General features: G+C 42.0%; 1 protein-coding gene across 4 annotated transcripts in view; it reads right to left on the bottom strand.

Moving 5' to 3' along the window:
* Positions 1-17,153, bottom strand: part of ALDH18A1 (aldehyde dehydrogenase 18 family member A1) — a 42,366-nt gene extending 25,213 nt beyond the window's left edge. For 2 of the 4 annotated variants that reach the window (XM_077779496.1, XM_077779512.1), the window contains exons 1-5: positions 16,983-17,153; positions 14,376-14,491; positions 6,633-6,853; positions 2,902-3,051; positions 2,707-2,811 (exon numbers count right to left, since the gene is read on the bottom strand). In XM_077779496.1, coding sequence (XP_077635622.1) covers positions 2,707-2,811; positions 2,902-3,051; positions 6,633-6,853; positions 14,376-14,463 — 564 coding nt within the window. In that variant the 5' untranslated portion in view covers positions 14,464-14,491; positions 16,983-17,153. The remainder of the gene's footprint in view (positions 1-2,706; positions 2,812-2,901; positions 3,052-6,632; positions 6,854-14,375; positions 14,492-16,982) is intronic. The other 2 variants (XM_077779503.1, XM_077779517.1) reach the window with 1 other exon arrangement.
* Positions 17,154-17,271: the final 118 nt, after the last annotated feature.

The raw sequence follows: 17,271 nt of genomic DNA, 5'->3' as shown, positions 1-17,271 counted from the left end.
GGCAATAGTTAGCAGGAGAGAAGGTAATTGAGAACAGCAAGAAACTAATGGAAATAAGCCCTGAAACTCAAAAATAAATGTTTCAATGAAATCCCCCAAATGTTTAAGGAAGAAGGGTTCTTGCAGTGTAGGGCAGGTTGAAGTAGAAAAGGCTGCAGGCAGACTGTCAAGAAGGAAGGTACCCAAACATTAACACTGGGAATGGTTAAGCTCTAAGCTAGGGTCTGGCTATGGTAACTGAGAAGGTAACAGCAGCCTTAACGATATATAAAATGAAAGTGAGGAAGAAAAATGGTAACACGACTAAAGGAAATAATTCACTCACTCAAAATTTGTTCAGTACTTTGGAAATGTCAGGCCCTTAGTGAGCTCCTGAGAGAGAGAATAAAACTGTTGATGGTTTGGGGAAAGTGGAATGGGGCACATCTTTTGTAAGGATAGATCACAAACTCTTTTTCAGGAAAGTTGAGTCCTATAGGAAAAACAGGACCAGGTCAAATAGTACATGTAGACGCTAGCCATGCAGGTGAAAGGTCAAATGATAAAGTAAATGTGTGTAGGAGAGGCAAACAGGAGGTATAAAAGTCCAGTGAAAATACCTGTTGCTCAAACAGTTTAACAAAGAAGGAATAGAAGACAAGAGCCCTAAAGAGAGAAAAATATGTGTGTGGAGAAGGGTAGTCTGTTAAGATGCACATTCATTTCATTTCTATGAAAAAAAAATAAGCTGCTGTATTTGTTTAAGTCTTTAACCTGACAAACAATTTCCAAAACCCACTGATAATGGTCTTCACAACAGGATTACTAAAGACAACAAGAAACCAAAGGAGAAGGTACAAAGGACAAAGATTTATTGCTGTAAGGTCCCCAAGGAAGGCAAACATATAAGAGAGGGAAAGACCCACAGGTGGATGTCTGCTGGAAACTGGAGGGGACAGAACTTTTTCACATCAATATTAATGTAAGTCATGGCTGATGTGCAGTGACTTTTAAAGCTACTTTCATTAAAACATACCTAAAAACCCTCAAAACCATCATACATGGGAAAACAAAACAAAACAAAAGCAAAGATCCTGGATATAAGTTTCCTCACCTGGCTCCAGGCACTTATAAAAAACATTAAAGACTGAAACTGTCTTTAGATTGAGGAGGAGAAGAGAGCTGATAATAATGGGCGACAGAAATTAAGATTTCTATTGTATTCATAGTAACAGGAAAAAAAAAATCTAAGACAGTGGGGTCCCTCCCTATAGGCAATAGGTGGACAAGTCCGTGACTTTCTGTTTCAGCTCACTTACTCAAGCACGTTCTGGCACAATACCACACCACCACTGCGGATAACATTGTGAGGATCATGGAAAACAAAAAGCAGTAGGAAATGAAAGAAGAAAACCTGAAAGGATGTATAAATAACAACATCATCTATGTAAAACAACATCTGTGTAAATGGTAGGATCAGAGGCAACAAAGGAGTCTAAAGATAATAACTTGGGGAGTTCAATTTTTTCTTTTTTTTTTTTTTTAATTTTTTTCTAGGAGAGAGGGAGAGAGAGACAGTGTGAGCAGGGGAGGGTCAGAGAGAGAGGGAGTCACAGACTGAAACAGGCTCCAGGCTCTGAGCTGGCAGTCAGCACAGAGCCCGACGTGGGGCTCGAACCCACGAACCGCGAGATCATGACCTAAGCGAAAGTCGGACGCTTAACCGACTAAGCCACCCAGGCGCCCCGGGGAGTTCAATTGTTTCAATTGCTTTGTGAAGTGACTATTACTTGCTCTGTGACATTTACATGTTTCTAGGGTGTAGTTGTATCGATGATTAAAAATACAATTGAAAAAGTTCAATGTGGAAAGAAGGCTCTAGAACATTCACAGCAACCACTAAAAATGTTGAAGTTCCATAAGGACTAGAACCATGGTTGATTTGTTCACCACAGTATCCCCAGTGCCTAGCATACTTCTTGGTACACTGTAAGTGCTCAATAAATATTTGCTGAATGAATGAAAACCTACCACAAGCATCCTTCTTTCCTTCAGTGCTTAATAGAAATTTATTGTGTAAGTCAACCAGGTGCAAAGAGAAGCAAGCCACCTGAAGTCAAAAAAGCCAATGAAATAAAGACATCTAACTTTTCTGTCTTCAGGAAAAGTACAATCACTTATAGTAGTAGCCATAAGAATTATTAGTATAGGGGCACCTGGATAGCTCAATTAGGCATTCAACTTCGGTTCAGGTCATAATCTTGTGGTTAGTGAGTTTGAGCCCTGTGTTGGGCTCTGTGCTGACAGCTCAGAGCCTGGAGTCTGCTTGAGATTGATTCTGTCTCCCTCTCTCTCTGCCCTTCTCCTGTTCACTCTCTCTCTCAAACATAAATAAAAAACATTAAAAAAAAGAATTATTAATACAATAATGATACTAATAATTACTGAGAATGACACTACACTAAATGCTTTTCGTATTATTTTCTCATAGACTTTTTCCAAAAATCGTCTCAAATAGACACTGATACTATTTTCTTTTTTCATATGAGGAGACTGAAGCACAAAAAAGTCAAACCTAAAGACTTTCTCCAGATTTCCCAAATAACAAATGATGGCGTTAAGACTGTATCCTGGTGGTCTGGCTCTCGAGCTCTGCTCATCACCCCTTGGCTCCATGGGAATCACCCTCACAGGTCCCACACCTCTCTGCAAAGGCGAGTCTCTCACCTGGGCAGCACAGATGCTGTACTGGGTAAACATGGCCTCATACAAGGCCATCAGCCCACTCTGTCCAGCGGCTGCACAGGCTCGTGCTTCTAAGACTGGAATTGCCTACAACACACAAATAGATACGGTGTGATTGGGAGTGAGGGAAGAAGGCCTGGGGACCCCTGTTACAGGGGGTGGGGAAGCATCACTCACCATCTCTTTCAACTGGTTCTGCCCTGAGTGCAGGGCCTGCCGCACGCTCTGAGACAAAAGGATCTCATGGCGCAAGCGTTGCTTGCCGAAGGCTACGGCTCCACTGGTCACCAGCATCATCTCTCGGCCTTGATTCTGTAGCACTGAAACCTGACATTGACGAAGGAAAAGGCACCACAAGTCACTGTTATCATCTCTTTCCTCTCTTCAGAGAGGTAGAGTCTGCCTTACCTGTACAAGAGACTCAGGTAGGATAGTAGACAACTTAGTGGATCTCAAATGCAGGCTTATGAACCACCACTGGGCTGGCTCTGGAAGAATCACCCAGGTTGTTTGGTAAAAATACAGATTCCTACATGCTGCCTCAAATCTGGTAAGTAGGTAGCAGACAGAGGTCAGAAATTTTTTTTTTGTAATTTTATTTTTTTTAAATCAATAGTTTATTGTCAAGTTGGTTTCCAACAACACCCAGTGCTCATCCCCACAAGTGCCCTCCTCCATGCCCATGAAATCAGAAATTTTTAATAAGGAGATTCTGGTGTGCAGGCAGGTTTGACATCCACAGCACTGATGGTATCTGTTGGGAGTCTATAATGCAGAAGGCCTAGTTCCAGAAAAAGAAGTCTAAGAATTACAATGTAAACTGAGCAGATGGCTTCTTAGGTTCTAAGGCACGACCTGGGAGATTGAGGCTCTTTCTGTGGTATGTGGATCCCTATGGGTCACCTTAGGCTAAAGCAGGGACAGATGCTAACCCCGTTCTGCTCTGTCTACCCATAATCAGCTGTGGTCAGTTTGTTCCCTACTTTGGATAGATCTACACTGAAAGAATCAAAGATTCAAGCTTCAGTAGAGTCCATATTCCTAACATGTCCATTCCTCCTGAGGTTTGAGCCCTGCACGCTGGCTCAGGAACTCATAAACACCTGTGATAAATCATGATTTTGAAAAGTAACTTTTTATAATAGAAAATTTCATACTTAACCATAGCGGTAAGAATAGTTTTATAAATCCCCATGTACCCATCACCCAGCTTCAACAACTATCTCTCATGCCAATTTCCCACTCTCTAGCACTACCTTTACAGCTAGCCCCATCATTGTTTTAATGCAAACAAATCCAGGCCCCAGATATATTATTTCACCTATAAATATTTCAGCAGTACTATAACTGCTAAAAAAAAACCAAGGAATATATATGCGCACACCCAAAAAAAACCACTGTCACCTAAACCATTTTAATTAATTCTTTAATATAAAATATCAAGGGGTGCCTGGGTGGCCTAGTTGGTTAAGTGTTTAACTCTTGGTTTTGGCACAGGTCACGATCTCAGTTTGTGAGTTCAAGCCCCGCATCAGGCTCTGTGCTGATAGCATGGAGCCTGCTTGGGATTCTGTCTCCCTCTCTCTCTGTCCCTCCCTTGCTCCCTCTCTCTCAAAAATAAACAAACATTAAAATAAATAAATACATAAATACACATACATACATATATATATATATAAAAGATCCGATCACTGTTCACATTGTCCCAATTTTTTTAGCTTGTCAAATGACAGTGATTGAGGGGTCCAGAAATGGGAAGGTCAAATGAGAGTGTATTCTTGAGGCCTCCTAGGAGAACTGGTACTTAAGCCTGAGCTTTTATGACTGGTAGGATTTGCACCACCAGAGGGGAAATATTCCCTGCTGCTAAGTGCACAGTGTGAATGGTGCCCATGTAGTCGTGTGATTCTGAGGAAGGGGAGGCTCTACAAGTAGATTCCAGGTGGGGGACAAGGACAGGAATGAGTATGTCATGTTGGTGGGCCAGGGAGGAAGTAAGCCTGAAAGCAGTGGTAGTGGTCTCACAAGGGGGAATGGGAAATAAAGTGGATCATTCCATCAGGCAGGAGGCCATGTAGGGGAATTGTGGTGGTCCCCAAAGCAGACTGAAGATGTTGCACAGAGGAGAAACTTGATGAAAACAGTGGGAAGACCCCAGTAATGATTTGCTTAGGTTGCCAGATACCCACGGATCTCATAGAAGTGCTTTCTAGATCAGGGTACTACTAATATGTAGAGTCAACTGTCTTATCCAGGGCATCTGACCATGATAGATAGACTCAGGAGTCAACTTAAAGTGGCTTCCACTGGCCAAAGACTGCAAGCTCTGACCATCAGTACAGATTTGGACCCACTTGCTTGATTAGTTACTGCCTTGAAAAATCACCTAAGTGTTTTGGGAGTCCTGATTCTGGGCTCCCCAAGGGCAGAGATAACACTTACACGTCTGTGAAGTCTCTCACAATGTAGCCTTTTTATACATATCTGTTAAACTGAATTGATCTGATGGACTCAGTCTGGGAGGGAGATTTGATAAAACTGCTTAATACAAAAAATATTAAAAAGAAAATTTCATCAAGTTTCAGTTAGCAGTTTCTTAACAACAACTCATCAGTACAGTTGTTTTTTAAAAACTAAAAATATGGTCATGGAGGACAGAGTTGAGTTACAGATAGAATGAAAAAGTTCTAGTTTTATCTCCATCATGTCTGGATGTCTAGTTTTTTGATTCTTAGTCAGGAAATGGCAAACTATACGCAGCAGGTCAAATCTCACCTGTACCTGGTTTTGTTAAGTAAACTTTTTACTAGATCACAGCTGTGTCCATTCATTTACATATGATTTATGGTTGCTTTTGTGCTTCAATAGTAGAGACAAGTATCTGAGACAGAGACCATTTGGCCTATAAAGCCTAAATATGTACTATCTGGCCTTCTGTAGCAAAAGCTTACTGATATCTGCTCTTGGCAAATAGAGGTAGTGGGATCTGTAATGTGATGTTTAAAGTCTAAAACTCCCATGTTGATCCCTAAAGTCAGTTTCTTTACTGACAGCCCACAGTCAGCCTGGCTTGTTTGCATAACCAGTGGGGCATAAAATCCCCAATGGAAACTTCTGCTTGGAGCCCTTCCAAAGGTTTAGTAAGATACCCTGCACAAAGATCTCTTTGTGGTTTGATCTGGAGACAGACTGTGGTCCCTGTGCAAATAAAGACCTTGGGGGCCTTGTGCACAGATGTCTCTCGGACACCCTGATGCCTGCTTCCACTCTCTCTCTTGCTACCTTGTATCTTTTGTCTTTAAATGAAAGTCTTACATGGGAATTCTCTTTCAAATATCTCCTTTCAAATATCTGAACTTGGAAAATCTTTGCAACGATAACTCATATTTATTTCAATATTATTGGCCTAATTAAAAAAGAAAATGCCTAGCAAAACAGGAACCAAAAAAAAGGCTGAATATTCACAGACATCAACCCTGACTACATGTTAGTCACCCAAGGAACTTTAAAAATCCAGGCGCTTGAGCCCCACCCCAGAGACTCAGTGTGAAGCCAGGCCTCTTAGACCATTTTAATGTGCAGGCAGGATTAAGAATTACTGACATATATGGCTCCTTATCACTAAGAAGCCCGAAGGATGAACTGCATGAAATCAACTTTACTCCTTGACATCCCCTTTGCTTGCCCTGGGATGTGGAGACTGCTGGTACTTTCACTGGCAAAGGGAGTTGACAGATCGGGTTAAATCTATTGCACTCAAATAACTTTTATAAGCTGATAAACCTGAACTGATGGTTATGGTGGGTTAGGGATAAAGTCAGGGTTGAAAAAGATAAACAAACCTGAACTGACAGCTTTAGAATTCCGTATTATTTCTGTTTACCAGAATTTTCCATCTTGACAATTACCTGCTCAACAATAGATGCCAGGCGCCCCAGTGCAAGACCACACTCATCCCCCCGGGTTACTACAGCACTTCCGAGTTTCACCACGATTCTCTTGGCATGCTTCAGCTCACTGCGGTGGGCAAAAGACTTGCCATGTGTACGACTGAGGGGCACAGTGATAAAGGGGATGTTGCTCCAAGAACGAACATGTCTGATGGCTGAAGGCTGGACACGATCTGTAGCTCCCAAACAAAGTCAAATGCAAGAAAAAAGAGAAATATATAATTTCTCATTAAAAAGATAAATACACAACATTAATCAGTTTAGCCAAAAAATAGCTTTGTCATTCTTGACGGAGTAAAATCAGTACATCAAAAAGCAGTATATCCAGCATGTTCTTATTCCAGTATTGTGTGGAGTTCACATCCAGTACACAGGTCCCAGATACACTCAAACACCGTGAAGAGTTTAAACAAAACAATCTTTCCTGAAGACATGTTGGCAAAATATATCAAAAGTCTTAAAAATGTTCACATCTTGTGATGCAGTAATTCTATGTTCAAAAATTTATTCTAAGAGACCAATTGAAGATGGAGACAAAGATTTATCACAAGGCTGTTCATCAGTGTTATAGATAATAGAAAAAAATCACAAGTAGAGTAAACATCAAAAAAAGGCAGAAGATTAATGAACTTTTTAAAGAATTTTTAATAACATAAGAAAATGCTCATGATATTTTAGTTTCCCCTATGTGTCTAAATGCATGGAAAAAAGATGAAAATAAATCAAAATGTTAATGTCTTTATTTTTGATTGAATTACAGGTGATTTAAACTTTCTAATTCTTGTCTGTCTTCCAAATTTAAGCAACAAAAACACAGTGCTTTCTTTTTTTTTTTTTTAAATTTTTTTTTAATGTTTTATTTATTTCTAGGAGAGAGAGAGAGACAGCGTGAGCAGGGGAGGGTCAGAGAGAGAGGGAGACACAGACTGAAATAGGCTCCAGGCTCTGAGCTGGCAGTCAGCACAGAGCCCGACGCGGGGCTCGAACCCACGAACCGCGAGATCGTGACCTAAGCGAAAGTCGGACGCTTAACCGACTAAGCCACCCAGGCGCCCCTAAATGATCATTTTTAAAAGTGATTATGCTTCAGCTTTGTGGAGCTACAAGATGATATGGTCTTTTTTCACAAGAGCTTGCAGTCCAGTTCCTGGCACAAAGCTGCTCAGTAAATCCATCCTCTGGGAAAGAACTGGGACTTGGCACCCTTACTAGACCCATAGGTGGGTTGTCTCATCCTGCTGTAGGAGTCCCAGAGACTACAGGACTGGTTTGTGTTGGGACTAAGTTCTGTGGAGAGTTCCCTTTTTTCATTAAGTTCACCGATACAGTTACTGTGGCTCAGTTTCCAGGGATATTATCATAAGTAACATATATACATACCTAGGTCTAAGCTTAAAAGTTGTACACATAATAATTCTGTACTCAATGACTTGATAGAGAGGGGGTGGTAGAGGGAGAGACTTGCTCCTCTGGGGTGTGGACCTGGGATCATTAGCGGCTATTTGCAGAGCTCCAGGCTACACCCAAGTATCACACAGGTGTATAGCTNCGCGGGGCTCGAACCCACGAACCGCGAGATCGTGACCTAAGCGAAAGTCGGACGCTTAACCGACTAAGCCACCCAGGCGCCCCATTGCTTTCATCATAAAAGAAAAAAAAGTGTGATTTTAAAGAAATCATATCATTATGAAAAAAAGAGAGTGAGCCTGACTAGCAAAGACATTAAAGAACAAAGTAATTGGTGTGAGTGGTAAAAAAATCATAACCAATCCACCTACAAATTTTCTCTCTGACATGGTAGCCTGATTCCAGATGTCTGTAACAATGATTAAAAACCTGACAGCTTTCTGAAGGACAAGGAATGCTGGAGTCAGATACTTTCAATCCCTTTGGGTATCTGCCTCTAAGCAATCCTTTCCTGATTTCTTTCTTCTTGCAAGGCTACAAAGGATTTCTAAGGAAGCAAATATTACACACACACACGGTCAAATATATCGCATAAAGCCAAAAGTAAAGCAGTATGGCAGGCACTGAATCCCTTCCCTAGTTCTCATAGGTGTAACTCCTCCTCCTGGCTGCTTAATAATTACCCATTAGCCCCTTCTCTCACAAATTAAGAGACTTCTCTACTTTGAGCAGGGCACACCACCACCAGTCAAGACTACATTTCCCAGACTTTCTTGTGCAGCTAGATATGGCCATGTGACTAAGTTCTGCTTAATGAAATACATGTGAAAATGTTATGGGGGATGTTTAGAAATTTCCTTCAAAAGAGAAGTGCTTCCTTCTTCCCTTCCTCCATCCAGCCACTTAGAACACGGGTATGAGGCTGGAGCTTCAAGATAATTTTAGACTATAAGAAAAACATCAAGAACTCTGGAGTAACAAGAAAGGAGTGTGGATGCCTAATGTTTTCACAGAGCCATTCTGAAAGCCCTGGACTGTCTCCCTTCTTAGAGAACCTGATTTTCTTTTCAAAAGAAAGAGAGAGAGAGGTGCCTGGCTGGTTCAGTTGGTAGAACATGTGACTCTTGACCTCGGGGTTCTAAGTTTGAGCCCCACGTTGGATTTAGAGATTACTTAAAAATAAAAATCTTTAGGGGCACCTGGGTGGGTCAGTTGGTTGAGAATCGAGCTCTTGACTTCAGCTTAGGTCATGATCTCACAGTACATGAGTTTGCATCAGACTCCGTGCTGGCAGCGCAGAGCCTACTTGGGATTCTCTCTTTTCTGTTTCTGCACCCCTCCCCTCAAAATACATATACTTAAAAAAAATTTTTTTTAAAAAAGCAAGAAATAAACCCATATCCTGTTTCAACCATTATTATTTTGAATTTTCTATTACACACACCTGACCTAACTGTAACTGATACAGAAGAATGAGTGCACAGGCAGAGAGGGAAGGGAGGCCTTGCTGATGGATGGTCTCACAGCAAATGGATCTTCTTTTGGTGGGACTCCTTGATTACAAGACGCAAGTCAAGATGAGTTATATAGGTCCTCAGCAGGACTACACTTTAGGTATTTCCTCCTCAAAGAGTTCTCTATGTGTCATTACAGGCAATTCATAAAAGTTTGAACAAATTACTATAGTGATCATTACAAGCCACATTTTGGCCATTATTCTACAATGGTACTATTGTAGAGTAACTTCTTCCACTTTATTCAACCATTATCACCCCCCGTTTATATTTATACACAGACTTCCCAGATTTCTCTAGACCCACTACCTCTAACTCCTGACCACTAACTCTTCTAACTATAATGTAACTTGTATCATTTCTCTATGCTGTAACAATGGTGGGTAAATCAGACAGAATCTTATTCTCATGGACCAGAAGATAACATGTGTTCTCCTCCCTTCTGCCTCCTTCACACACAAATCTCATAATGAACATTTACTTTTTATTTTATTTTTATTATTTTTTAAAATGTTTTTTATTCTTGANATACAGTTACTGTGGCTCAGTTTCCAGGGATATTATCATAAGTAACATATATACATACCTAGGTCTAAGCTTAAAAGTTGTACACATAATAATTCTGTACTCAATGACTTGATAGAGAGGGGGTGGTAGAGGGAGAGACTTGCTCCTCTGGGGTGTGGACCTGGGATCATTAGCGGCTATTTGCAGAGCTCCAGGCTACACCCAAGTATCACACAGGTGTATAGCTGTCAGGACTAGGCTGACAGCCATTTTTCTTTCCTGTCCCTGCAGGGCTTATCCTGTCCTGTAGACTGCTGAGCATGGGTGGGGCAGTGTAAGAGGCACCTTAGGGACACACATAGTGACAAGCTTGTCAGTCCAGTTGATCAAATGGCAGAAACCAATGAGAATCTAGCAGACCGGGTTAGCATGAAAAAGGCTCCTGACCCACAGTCTTTATAAGCAGAGATACCAGCACAGATGGGTGGCAGGCACTCAAGGGTCATTCTGGCTGCAGCCAATGGGGTCACAGCCAATCAGAGCTGACAAGGTTCAAGTGGAGGAAACAACTATGAATAAGGTTTTAAGCAAATGACAGTTCAGTTACATCCAGTTGATTCTAGAACCAAGGAGAGTTCTGTGGGATTCAGGGCTTTTTGGGGTTCCTGTTCAACAATGCTTGCACCACCCCACAGACTGACGCTACCCTTCTTGGGGGCATTTCTTATGTTCTGCAGAGGATCACATTTTTTAGGGTCCATAACTGAGGACTATGAAGGCCTTGATTAGTTAGGCCTAAGACTAGATGGGTCATCTCTTCCTATCTTCTAAAGAACCTTTAGGCTCTAAGTCCCACAGAAAAGCCATCTCCTCCTAGTTAGTATGAGGGGATACTGAGAAGCACGTGTGTGTACATGTGTCCGGGGTGGGGTGAGAAGAGGGCTGTCCATATTCCTCAAAAGTGCCACACACCATACTCTAAGGGAAGAGAAGAGAAGTAAGCTACCTTTTCAGCATTAGCATCCTTATGCTCAGCAATCAATGAGCCTGTGTTCCAAACCTGAACAAGAGGGACTTCTGACAGGATTTCTATCTCCCTTCCTGGCCTTCCATTTTCTTCTGTGTTTGCATGTACATGCTGTCTCACTTTGCTTTTCTTACTTCTTTTCTGTTCTTCTGCTTATCATGGTCAGTGAACACAGGGCTCCAGAATCCAGAAAAACCTGGATACAAAATTGAAAAATCTAGGGAAAAGATCAGAAAATGCCTCTTTCTGTGAATGAGACCAATGAGAACAAACAATAGTAACAACTATAAAAATACTGAATACTTACTATATGTAGAGAGTGTTAGGTATTCACATACCTTTTATAGAGGAAGAGGAAATATAAAAGGATAAGTATTAGTCTAGTCTGGAGCTGACTGACTGGATTGGAATCTCAACCTTTGTGCTTATTTGCTGTTACCTTATCTGTTGTAGGGGATAAAATGAATTAACGCATGAACAAAAACTGGCACAAAATAAACACTCCATAAATATTAGCTGATATTACAAAAAAAGGTGTTAGCTATTGCTATCAGCATCATACTGAATTTCCATGAGTTAAGTATTATTATGAGTTAGTTGTTAGTATTATTGGACTCATTTTATAAATAAGGAAACTGAGGCCCAGAGAAGCTGAGTAACTTGTTAACATTACCAGACTGTAAAAATGACCACAACACCTTGAAGCTTCTCCCATCAACAGATGGAGTCTGTTTTCCCATCCTTTGAATCTGGGCCAGCACTATGACTTGCTTTGACTACTACAATGTAGCAGAAGTAACACTGCATAAATTCTGAGCTTAGGCCTCAAGAGGTCTTGTGGTTTCCCTGTATGTTCTACTTGGGAACCTGAAAGCATCATATGAAGGGGCCGTGTTTAGCCTGATAGAGGATGAGAGGCCACGTGGAACAGACATGATTCATCATCCCAGCAGAGGCCATCCAGCCCTCAACAATCAGCCCTGAGCCAATGAGTTCTGACACAGACACAGAACCACCATGCAGCCAAGCAGGTCCAACACAGGACTGTAACCAAAATCTACAGTTGTTGTTTTATGTAACTAAGTTACTAGCTGTACTACTTACTTACTAAGTAACTTAGTTACATAAAACAACAACTGTAGATTTAGAACACAGCTAGTTTTAAAATCCAGGGAGCCTGGTTCTAGACCCTGATCTTTTATTCCTTATATTCTTCTTCATGTGAATGGGAAATAGAGAAGTTTTCTTTCCTGGATAATGATAAGTTTGATTAGTTGATAAGCAAGTCCTCTTACAATAAGATCTAGAGACAGACTACTGATAAGATTTAGTTGATATCAGAGAGACAGCCCCTCAAAACATGACAGCCTTCCAACAAATGCTGCTGGAATAATTAGATGTCCACAGGCAAAACCATGAACCTTGGCCTAAATCCTACACCTTCTACAAAAATTAACTCAAAATTAATCACACACTTAAATGTAAAATGTAAAGCTATAAAACTTTAAAAAAAAAAAACATACGAGAAAATCTTCAGGATCCAGGGCTACAGNCTGATAAGATTTAGTTGTTATCAGAGAGACAGCCCCTCAAAACATGACAGCCTTCCAACAAATGCTGCTGGAATAATTAGATGTCCACAGGCAAAACCATGAACCTTGGCCTAAATCCTACACCTTCTACAAAAATTAACTCAAAATGAATCACACACTTAAATGTAAAATGTAAAGCTATAAAACTTTAAAAAAAAAAAAACATACGAGAAAATCTTCAGGATCCAGGGCTACACAAAGCTTAGACTTGACCCCAGACATAATTATCAGTGAAAGAATATACTGATAAATGGGACATGATCAAAACAAAAAGACCTTTCCTTTGTGAAAGATCCTGTTAAAAGACTGAAACAACAACCTATGTGTAAAAGCTATGAGAGAAAATCCTTCAAACTAAGGCTCTGCCAAGGACTAGTATCTAGAAGGTAAAGAACTCTAAAATCAACAGTAAAAAAACAAACAATCCACTTAAAAATGAGAAAGAAACACTTCACTAGAGAGGATATAAAAACAGACAACTAGCACAGGAGAAGATGTTCAACGCCATTAGCCATTAAGGAAAAGCAAGTTAAAACCACACTGAAGGTATCATTTCACTATCACGATGGCTAAAATCAAAGAATGACAACATCAAAATGTTGGTGAGGATGAAGAGAAAGGGCACTGCTCATACGCTGCTGGGGTGAATGCAGCCATTCTGCAAAAAGCATTTGGTAGCTTCTTATAAAACAAAGCATGCAACTACCATATGACCCAGCAATTGAACTCTCAGGCATTTATCCCAGAGAAATGCAAACTCTGTCCACACAAAATCTTGTACACAAATGCTCATAGAAGCCTTAATCATAACAGTCAAAACTGGAAAAAACCAGATGCCTTTCAATGGGTGAATAGTTACACTAACTGTGGTATACTCATACCATTAAACACTATTAAGTAATAAAAAGGAACCAACCAACATATACAGCTTAGATGGTTCTCCAGAGAATTATGTCGGCTAAAAAAAAATCCATCTCCAAAGAACACATGCTGTATGACTTCACTTACATAACATTTTTTGAAATGACAAAATTATAGAAATGGAGAATAGATTAGTGATTGCCAGAGGTTAGGGATGGGGAAGAGGAGGATAGCTATAAAAGAGAAATGTGAAGGATCTTGCGGTGGAAATGTTCTTATATTGACCATATCAATGCCAATATCCAATATCTGGGTTGAGATATTGGAAAAACATATAAATGGCATGAGGGATCTCTCTGTATTAGTTCTTACAACGGCACATGAATCTATAATGGTCCCCAAATCAAAAACTTAGTTACAAAAAAAAGTAATGAACAAAGATAGCCTGTAAAGAATTTGAGGAGTACTATAGGTAACACCTTATTTGAAAAACTTTTAATTACTTAATTAGACACAAAAAAACTATACAAAATTAGTGTGTACAACTTGATGATTCTGTAGATAAGTATATACCTGTGAAACCATGACCACAATTGATGCCATAAAGCTATCACCTCCAGAAGTTTCACTTTATTGATAAGTACCAACACTTTCACCAGTAGGCTGCTTCCTTGCTTACTGTCTTTGCCCAATTCTGCCAAGTTACTTTTTTTTTTCTCTCTCTTCTTTGAAACCTTGCTTGAAACACACTTCCAAACTTCCCACATACTTCCAAGTTTTCTATGGTACATACGAGATCTGGAGAGGGCTGTGGATTGGACCCAGGGCAGGAGACGCTGGCGGAAGGGCTGGAACCCAGAGCGGTAGATTTGATTCAACATGATGCGATGTGGTCACTGATCAAAGTATCTGTAGAATGCAGTTTTTAAAAAGATGAAAATGAAAATAGACAATTTTATTTTCTTCCACTTCTCATACTCTCAGAGTAAGAACTGGACTCTTCTGCTCCAACTCCTCTGTATCAGGGACACTCCCACCTGCTCTGTCCATAGAAGAGAGACAACAAATGGCTCCTTCCCAGATCCCATCTATATCTTGCCTTTCCTAGGACCTCCTAAGTTTTTATGTAAGCAAATGACAACTAAGGATTATAGTTAGAGTGACAGAAAAGTACAATGTTCCCGTGTGGATACTAAATTTTCACTACAAAATTCCTACACAATTAGGGAGTCTCAAACAAATCAAAAACAGATCCAACATCCAATAAGTGGCCATCTCTACCTTCCTGCTATCACCTCCCAAAAGAACTCTGAAAACCACGTATTTCAAATGTCTGCTTGACCCTAGCTGACGTAAGAAGAGGCTAGAAAGGCCAGAGGCCACTGCCATCCTTCTCCCTGCTGCTCACAGGACTCTAAAGCACACTCTTGCATCCCTGGGAGGGGGTGCCATACCTGCAAATGATTGGCATTTCAAATGACTATGGGCACATCTTGTGGAGGATGAGCAGATGGCTAGAAAAAACCTGAGCTGGAAATATGGTGGTTATGGGTTATGGTTAGGGGCTCCCTCCTCTATATACACAGAGAATAAGCCATTCGTTGTTGCAGCTCTCGTGTTAGAGAGACAGCGCTGTTTTCACAAGATAAGAAAGATACTGCACCCTCTTTGCTTGCAGGCTTCTTTATAACTTTTGCTCTATGGATTGGTGGATTTTTTCCAACCCTCTTAAATGTGTCTCAAAAGACTAGCAGTTGGCCCCACACTGAAGAGAAACATGGAGTGGCATGTATTGCTCTATAATTTATACTGCACAAAGGCACAGAAAGGAGAGAGAAGAGATTGGTAGGGTCCATCTATTGTTAAAGATATGTCATCCAATAAGCAACAGAAAGTGCTAAGTGCCACCTTCATTGGCTTCTGTTTGTGACAGTCTGGAAGATCCCAAGAGAAAATTTACTTGCATAACACTGAAGCATGACAAAAGCCCATGGTCTTGTGTGCTGCTTATATAAATCCCTTCAGTAATTGTTGCTAAACAATTATTTACACATGAATTCTCCAACAGGAATGCCAAAAGGGTAAAATAATCAAACTGTGACCCTAAAGTCTAGTCCTATGTCCTTCATGACAACTCCCTCCGTAACTCTAGCATTTGAATTGGATGTAATTCTACAGATTAGCCTGTAACTGCTTCATGTTACTATCATTGCTTCTCCCAACAAGATCATAAAGTTCCCTCTGACAGCATGGGAAACCATACAGGGAGCACGGATTTTGGAGCTGGACAGACTGGGTTCCAGCTCTGCGCCCTCTGGAAGGTTACTCGAATGAGATTTGTAAGCCTCAGTTTCCTCTTTTGTAAAACAGGGACAGTAACAGTAATCCTCGTGGGATTACTGTGGGAATTAAATGAGACAATACATGGAATGCTTGGGTACAACAGATGCTCAACAAATGTCAGCTGTGCTGCTTCTTTCAGGCACTAATGATGCCCTACGACTTCCTCTGTATCTCCTTCAGGATGTGTCACAGGCACAAGGACTCCATAAATATTCTCTGACAGACATAATCAGTAATTATACTTACTGTTTGCCTCTCTTATCTAAGAGTAACTGAAAGCTCTGGAAGTTCAAGGTCACTAACTTATAGACTCAATACTGACCTAGAAACTAAGCCTTCCTGGCCTCTCCTCTGTACTACACGGCCTCTGACTGACTACAGTAGATGCTCTCAGTAAGCAAAGAGCTGATTCCAGGGAGCAAAGGGTACGTGTGTCTGTGTGTGCGTCTAGACTCGATGTCATCAGTTGGAAAAAGTTTCCGTGTTTTGGCTCAGGACGTTTCTGAGGTGCCTCTTTTACTGGTTTTAAACAGAATGCCCTCACTGATTTGGACAGAGAACTGAACTTTAGTCCCAACAAACTTCACCCAGAAACACAGGTTTGGTATGAGGCTCACGGCTCCAAGACAAAGATCGGGTGAGAAATCTCGCCGCCTCGGAGAGCAGGGGTGGATGGGGGGGAGGGGGAGAGGCGAGGGGCCGGGCGCGCCCTGGTGTGCCACACTGCAAAGGGCGGTCGTGAGCTAACTCCCCCGCTGCTGGGGGCCCGGTTTTGAAAGAGAGGGTCACGAAAGCCCAGGAGGGCCGCGGGGGACCGCACACACAGGCCGCGTGGCCACTTACAAACCCGGGCACATCACCAGCAGCGAGGCAGGTGCACTGCAAGCTGGCTCCGGACTCGCGGGCCGAGGGGCGTCCGCCGAGCCTTCAGCCCTCCACCTGGGCCAGTTCCTCGGTGTGGGTGTACTCGGGCGGCCGCGGAGGTCGGGTGCCCCAAGCCCCTCAGACCCCGAGGCCTCCCACTCGGGCACATGGAAGNTGCCGCCAGAGTACCTACCTCAGCACGACCACACGACCCCGCTGCCCGGCCGGCACTGCACGCCTGACAGATTCTGGCCCCGGCTTACTCCCCTTTTCCTTCCGTCCACGTCCCGCAAGATGACGTTACGTCAGCGGCGTTGGAGTAAACGCCGGCCGCGGGGCCTCCGCTGCTGACGTGGGGCGAAGGGCCGAACCGGAGCTACGCCGCGGCAACCGCGTAGGCGCCTTGGAGAATAGGGTCTGCGCTCCACGTGGCGGGCCCCGCCCTCCCCGGCCCGGGCAGCGGCCGGGAGGGGGGGCTAGAC

The sequence above is a fragment of the Crocuta crocuta genome, unplaced genomic scaffold, assembly GCF_008692635.1.
Source record: "Crocuta crocuta isolate KB4526 unplaced genomic scaffold, BGI_CrCroc_1.0 scaffold170, whole genome shotgun sequence".
NCBI lineage: Eukaryota > Metazoa > Chordata > Mammalia > Carnivora > Hyaenidae > Crocuta > Crocuta crocuta.
Note: the sequence above shows the minus strand (reverse complement) of the source record. Positions and strands in the feature narration are given on the sequence as shown.